Source organism: Falco punctatus, assembly GCF_963210335.1.
Source record: "Falco punctatus genome assembly, chromosome: 5".
Classification (NCBI taxonomy): Eukaryota; Metazoa; Chordata; class Aves; order Falconiformes; family Falconidae; genus Falco; species Falco punctatus.
The window spans coordinates 42,452,376-42,460,036 of NC_137584.1; the positions used below are offsets into that span (position 1 = coordinate 42,452,376).

Sequence of the window (7,661 nt, forward strand, 5' to 3'; positions counted from 1 at the left end):
AAACAAAGCCTGCTTTACCCTTTCTCTCCCAGTGACAAACGGCTTAGGGCAAAAGTCATGGTTTAAGGAAACCTGGGAAGATGCAGATTATTGCTACACATTCCTTGTCTGTTACTGGACAGCTTTTCTCCATCTCTCTTGCCATCTGGGCTGTCAAACTACTCTCTTTCACACACCCTTACTGCAGCGAAGCTCCCTGAAAGCACATGCAGTGGAAAGAGAGAAATTACCTTTTATTTTTCTTTCTTTCAGAGCTTCTGTCAGTGCTAAGGGACTAACCAAGGAGACTGTCCTTCTCCATGTCTTGTTTCAAGCTAAGCACTTCACAGGTCAGCTGGAACCAGCCCTCATCCTGCTCCTAGGGCACTGTGGCTCAAGGCCTGAGGAACATCTTTGAAAGCTTTGGAGGTTTGTCTCCTGTGTATGGTCCCAGGCTCAGCTGGTACCTTCGCATCCCTGCCACTCAGATCACCCGGACTCCTAGGACAGAAAACCTGTTCTGTCCTTCTTTCATCTGTCTATCCATGTCCCAAGCAAGAGGGAGGCAGAGAAACTTACCATCTTCTAATGGGGGGAAAACAGCAGTTGTCCTAAAAACACCAAGAAGAACCAAAGCCCTCAGCCAGTATCAGCAGCTGGCTTGATGGCAGTGACAGAAACGTATCCGAACTGGTGTAACCCATGCGAGGAACTGCTCCAGCCCCTCTTGTATGGGGGAATTGTATTAGAGCTGCATAAGAAATTCAGCAATTGCTGCTCCCTCTGCTCCCCATCTGCCCTTTTTCCCTTTCCCTCCACTACTTCATATTAATCCCACCATGACGGTGGAAATAAGAGAGGGTACTGCCAGGTCAATGACAGTAATCACACTAGATCAACACTTTGAGTGTGAATTGTGTTCTTTATTGCCTTGGAGGAGGACAGTGAAAGGACCAGCCGTGCTTTTTCCACCCTGAGCTTGACTGCCATGTTATCTCCTGCTCTGAAGGACTGTAAAAACTATGAGACAAACATTATTGCTCTGCTTACGGTTTCTCTGCAAGTGCTGGCTGACTTATTTTCTAGAGAGAGCTGGCAAGCAGAGAAGTAAGATTTATTCCCAGCAGGTGCAATAGGATCTGTCCAGATGATCGTACGTCCATCTCAGACCTCACACTTCAGCAATAAATTGTTGCCAGGTCTTGAAATGACATCATCTACAGCGTGAAGACTTGCTGCAGACAGGGTGTATTGGAATGGGTCCCTTCTGCTGAAGTCCTGCCAACAAAGGCTGCTAATAAGCCTAAAGTATGCCAGCTGTGCTGTAGCTGCAGCTGCTGATGACCATGAGACTTCACTTTTCCTTTCATCCACCACCACCGAAGGCCATTCAACCTGCAGACACGGTTGTAAATCATGCACATGCCTCTAGGAGTCACGACCGCCAAAAATGTCTGGATAAAATGGCTATCGCTGTGCAAACTGCCACCAGCCGCCCTTTCGCAGTGTGCTAGACTTTCTCCACTGGGACGAAAGTACACAGTGCCAAAGCCCAGCAGTATTAAAGGTCAGTGACTCACTCTTCAGCAGTTTCCTGGGGCAATAAGATTTACTGACTTCCGTATATCCTGGGTACCTGTGTCCCTCACAAGGCTCAGCTGGAAGGACATGGAAGGCAACATGCTTCCCACTTCAAGTGTTACAGAGGGCAGGGGGTGACCTGGGCTCCCTTCCAAACGCTTGGGCCAGAGCGTGAGGCTGTGGCACCCCTGGTCCACTGCAGCCCCCCAGCACCCCTGCTCTTCCTCCTTCTCCATCCGCTGCACAGAAACCCCATCCTTTCCTGCCCTCCTCCCCCTGTCAAAGGTGCTGCTGTCGCCAGCCTTCCCTTCCGAGCAGTGCCAGCCACCTGCTACGACCAGCATCATTTCAGACAGCATCAGCTGGCACAAGCCAGGAATGGATTTAGCACAATAATTGCCCCCACCAGCCTCCCTCCCCAAGGAAAATCTGAGTAGCAACTGCATTCCCATCCCACCACTGACGCACACAGCCGTGTCTTCCAGTTTCACCGAGCGCTGCGCAAAACTGAACGAGAGGGGATTGCTCTGGGTCAAGGTCCCCTGCGCAGAGCCACCACCTGCGACACCATTGCGTCGGAGGGGTGGCTGCCAAGTTTTACACATAGCCGAGGATTTTGCTGATGCCTCCAAACCTTTACATCATCCCAGCTCTGGTTTGCTGACTCTAATTCAAGCACTGCAGTGCTGGGCAATGTGTGCAGCACCAGTGGACAACTCTGATCTGGGTTGCCTTCATGGAAAAGCCTGACCTAAATCAATGGATCACAGAGATCCTTAGGCATGTCACTGCAGAAGTAGGGACCTCCTCTCAGAACCTGTTAGACACCAAAAGATTTTAAAAGGGAGTCTTTAGCAGTGCTCTTTTGCCTGTCACTAGACCAAGCTAACTGGCTTTGCTGTGTGTTGCTCCTGTGATGATTTCTTAACAGATTTTGCTCTTTTCCTCGATGCTGAAGGATGAAAGCCCTGGTATGTTGTCCCAGCACCCCACTGTAGCCCAGCACTGAGTCTCAGGAGTCCCGCAGCAGCAGATGATGCAGCAGGCATCTCAGGTACTGCTTACAAAGCAGAGAGTGCTTTCCATCAGTTCACATTGCCCCTTTTTCCTCTCCTTCTTTCTGCTGATGTTACTGTGAGTGTCTGTGCAGAAGATAGCTATCTAAGATGGGAGACTGGCCAGTGAGCAACATGCTCCAGCCATGCACAAATTAGAGCAATGAAGTCGGGTACGCCAATACCATTCATTTCACAACGCCTCATAAATCAGCCCTTCCAGACATATGATTTAGCTTCTTCAGGGTGCTCAGAACTGGTTGCAACAACCTGTGATTTGGCTGCCAGACCTGCTCTGGGATATGACATCTTTTCCCAGTGAAGGCTTTACGTGCCTGCATTTGCCCTCTGCCTCCCCTGCCAGGCTGCAAATCCACACCAGATCTGTGCTTGCTGTAGGCCTGGAAGAACTCCTTCAGTATCCTGATTTTTTTTTTCCCACTTCTCTCTCTTTCTGCTTGAACACAGGTCCTTCAGATTGTCATGTAACTCAACCTTATAACTTTGTCTCCCTGGTCACTTCCACTATTGATTCAGCCACATATAAGGTGCCAGAATTCTTAAGACAGTTGAAAGAAACAGATACATTTCTGAACATGTGGACAAAAGCAAGCATTTACAAGTAGACATATGAGAAAAGATGTCTTTGGTGAGCTGATTAAACAGAGCACAAATCTTGTTTAAGTTGAGCCGTGATCTCTTAGAGCCTCAGAGGAATGAAAAGAAAATAAATAAAATCTGTGATTTAAGTTGTCTTTGCTGGACATATTATGTATTAATAAGATATCAAGCTCCTTTTAATAGCTGATCCAAAGCAATTGAGCCAGGACATGCAGGCCACAAGCTTCCTTTTTAGATAAAGAAACCGAGCTTGGTAGGATGTGTTTCATCTGGCAAATACTGAAAAACTGGGAACAGGACACAAGTGCCATAGGTCACAGCCCGGGACCCTCCTGTCAAGGTAACCCAGCCAGCAAGAGTCCCTCTAGGAGCTGCAGTGACACTGATGATGGGACTTGCTGCCCGAGCACAGGGGACAGACAGTCCCAGCCTGTTGCTACTTGCAGGGTGTTACTCCCTGGTTTTCCCAATGTGCACCTTTGGGACCACAGGTGGGGAGAGCTTCCCCAAGCATCCCTTCATCCCTTCTCCCTCCCCTGGCCCTGGAGGGGGTCCCCAGGAGAAGAAAGGAAGAAGGTGCAGTTAGACAAAGCGTTTGATGGAGAACATTGAACCTTTTACTCCCATTTATTGCTGCAAAACAAACACTGTTTTCATTCTCTCTTAGCTGTACCCAGTGGCTCAGCGCTGCTGAAAAGTCACAGTGCCTTTGCCAGATACACAACCTGCTGCCATAAACGGACTCTGAGCACAAACTTATGAGCACAACGTACATGCTTTCACCTACAGCCAGGCTGAAGGGGAAAAAAGGGAACAACAAAAGAAAAGGAATCTCTATATTTTTATTTTTAGGCTCTGAGGGGAACAGCTAGCACAGACTGCCCTGGTAAAGTACACCATGACCTAAACCCTCACAGTCCCCCAGCAGAGGACCCTCAGAGGCAGTAGCATGAACTTCCCACCATGGCAGAGCCAGCTGTGGCTCCGGGGCAGCATTCATCCTCCTGCCCCCACCGCCCGGGCTGCCACTGCCAGCATGAGCAGAGATACGTCATGCCAAGGTTTGGCGCCAGCTCCCTGCATGCCACCTGCGGCCCTCCAAGCAGCCTTGGCTTCGGGAGTCGCACACAAAAGCCCGTTCTGAACTTCTCCTCTAGGGCCAGCCAGGCGCTGGCCTGAGCACAGATCCTGGCTAAAGTTGCTCAGGTCAGATGTGGAACTCAGGGCACAAAGCTGCTGCTCAGAAGAGCCTGAAGCCTGCAAGCAGATCCAGGGGTCCCAGCTGGATGGGGGAAGGATGATGAATTGAACGGTTGGGATAGGCACTGCTTTTCAGTACAGTGTTTGCTCAGGGCTTTGCCTGCTCCATGTTTTGGAGGGCACAGCTCCACTGCAAGCACCCAGTTAAAAACCACAGCAGGAGGCTCAGGAGACAGGCAGGAGACAGAGCCCGTGGCTGTGCTGACACATTTTGCGCTGCACCTTGACATTTTCCTAGCCAGCCCCTCTAAGAACACTTTATGTTTGTCATCGCTGTGTCAGTGACAGTTACCATCAGGATGACCTTAAAATACACACCCCTAGTGTGCAGACTGTATGCTGGAGCCAGACCACAACACATCCATGGGATGATTAAAAATTACACAGAGGATCTCCTAGGAAAGCATCTTAAATGGCCTTTCACAGTGTCGTTAGAAAGCCCCTACACTTGCCAGCACTTACAATAGTCTGTGGTTCTCTGACACTGACATTTCAGGAAAAGTTGAATGATAGCTTTGGGCAAAAATGTGTCTTTTGGTCTTTTTTTTTCTTTAGTAAGCACAATCATTTCTTCTGACTCCTGCCAGATCTCAGAAGGGCAGTCTGCTACCAGTTGTTTTTTAGTACTTGAAGACTGAAATGTTCAGTACTGGAAATACAGAGAACAGATAACGCACAGTGATCCAGATCATCAAGTGGTATCGGTCAGGTACACTTGGAGTTTACACCACCAAAGTTGCTGGCCCAAAACTGAGCACCAGAAGCCTCAGCCGCAACCACCTATCTCTTTATTTTAATCCAACATTCCTCTAGTGACAGAGCAACCTCTGTGTGGAGTGTTTAGCTTTGGAAAGCCACCCTTCAGATCAGCTCACCTTTCCCTAAAAGCTTGACACTGACACTTGATCACACTCATTGTCTCAATTTGCTTGTGACTTGGAACAAAGCAAATCTGGAGAGGAAAACCAGCCACCAAAACAACAACCCTTGCAGCAGCAATCCCATTTTACTGCTGCAATCCCACACCAGGACAGAAACCACTGATTAAAGGATGGGGATTTTCCTTACCTCGCTGACAATCGATGAGTGGGGCTGTTTATACATCCAGTTTTCATGGCACAAGGTAAGCGGCAGGTTGCCTGTGCTGTGATTGCCATAGCCGGCGAGCGGGCTGGCACAGCTGATGGAGGCATCCCACACAACATCCAGCCTCTCGCACTCCCCGCTGGAGGACCTGTTCCCCAGGCGCAGGGGAAGTACCGTGAAGTTTTGTTCCTCTTCCAGTGTCCAGCCACACCGTTCACTTAATTCAGCTGCCCCAGGGATCCTGCACCAGTAGTCATCTGGTGCCTGCCCAAGGAAAACCACGCTGGCGAACAGGAAAGAAAAAGTTATGCCTGTCTGGCAAAGGAGGAAAAAGACCCTCTTTTGAAATCTTCCAAATTCTCCAGCTTCTTTCAAAACCTCATCAAAAGATGGCATTATGTGAGGCGGTCTGTCCACTTGCAGCAGTCCAAGAGATGGCAGAGTTTGCTTTCACACTTCACATCGAATGCCAGCACTTCCTAGAAATGTGACTGCCTTGCCTCTGCTCGCTCCTCTCTTCTCGTGTGCACGCACACACACACGCACAGGGACACGCGGGTGTGCAATGCCACCGGTAGCATGAGCAGAGCCAGAACGGGGCAAAGCTGCAGGCAGGCATGCGAGCGCGCACCCAAGCACACATGCGGAGACTCAGGGCATGTCAAGTGGCGCGGGGCTTACACACAGCCGGGGAGGAGTGCAATTTAAAGTGCACAAACATATTGTAGGAGAGGAGGGGCGTGCATTTCCTATTCATCATGAATGTTAGCCAGATTATGTAATAAAACCAATTAACTCCTTCAGGGCAGGCAAGCCACAAATGCCAGCTCCCACCGCAGCTACAATAAATTAATAGGTGCAAGGATAAAGCAGAGTTAAATGGGAAAGACACAGAAGCTGTTGCAAAAAGCAGCAGTGAGTGATTCAGCCTCTCTGCAGGATGGCAGGGGCAGGAAGAAAGTTGCTTCAGAGAGAGCTATAAAGTCTTTCTATCAGCAAATAGAAAAGAATACTGTGGCAATGTTTAATTACTTCTCCAAAGTGCTGCTTCACCATCTGTACAGATTTACTTTGCAAGAGGCTTTCCTTTCTGTAGTGTAAAGTGAGGCTCACAAAATGCACCAGTCCAAAATCCAGGGGTTTTATTTTTTTTTAAGTTGGATCCACCTGTTCAAGAAGGCTTTTATGCGACCCTGTTGATCTTAATTTCACAAAATCTTCCACATATTGAAAGGATAAAAAAAAAGGTTTTCATCCTCAAAAATGAATAGAAAACAAGTTATTACACTTTTCTGTTCAGCTGTTTGAGTGGGGAGAGAAGGGAAGAGGGAGCCAAGACTGGGGCACATTTTGTGTGCACATGGGCATATCTCGTGCAGAACTCTGAGTCAAATCAGACATGTATCAGCAGGTGTTTTGCACTTTGGTCAGGATCATGAGGTCCATGGCCACTTTTTTCCATTGTGAGCCTGGGGACAGCACATATCAAAAATGTCTTCTATAATCCCTTGTCTTTGGTTACCTGCAGCTTTGCCTATGGGTTTCTACAAGTTTTGAAGTGACATACAGTTTCTAGAACAGTTAGATCCAGACCAAGTAAGGCTTTGATTACTACAGAGACTATCTGAAATGGATTTTGTAACAGAGATGAGAATTGATGCTGTGGTGTGAGCTAGGCAAAGACGCAGGTTTCTTTCGTTCATTCATCACATTCAAAGATGCACTGCTCTACTTGTATCAGAAGATGCTTTTGAGGGAATTTTGTTGACTCCTGGTTATGCTGTTTTGCAGTAATCAACCTTAGAAGCCATGAACACATCACCTTTGGGTTTAGGTCTGTGCCTGAGGAGACAGGGCACTGTCTGATGGCTGGTTTCAAACAAGAGAAGCTCTTTTACCTCAACAGAGCTAACCGGGGTGTCAGGCTGAGATGTTGTCACAGGAAAAGTGGGGGGAAGATTTCCTCAACCCCGGGTGTCTGATCTGTCTGTTTAGCACCTCAGGAAAGCAGAGACCCTTGTGCCCGACCAGTCTGTCAGCGTCCCGTTACAGGGACCCTTCACTGAACAGTCCCGCTGG

General features: G+C 48.6%; 1 protein-coding gene across 1 annotated transcript in view; it reads right to left on the bottom strand.

The window, feature by feature from the left end:
• Positions 1-7,549, bottom strand: part of SLC22A3 (solute carrier family 22 member 3) — a 33,865-nt gene extending 26,316 nt beyond the window's left edge. The window contains exon 1 of the mRNA XM_080390555.1: positions 5,565-7,549. Within this exon, the coding sequence (XP_080246681.1) occupies positions 5,565-5,978 (414 nt within the window). The 5' untranslated portion in view covers positions 5,979-7,549. The remainder of the gene's footprint in view (positions 1-5,564) is intronic.
• Positions 7,550-7,661: the final 112 nt, after the last annotated feature.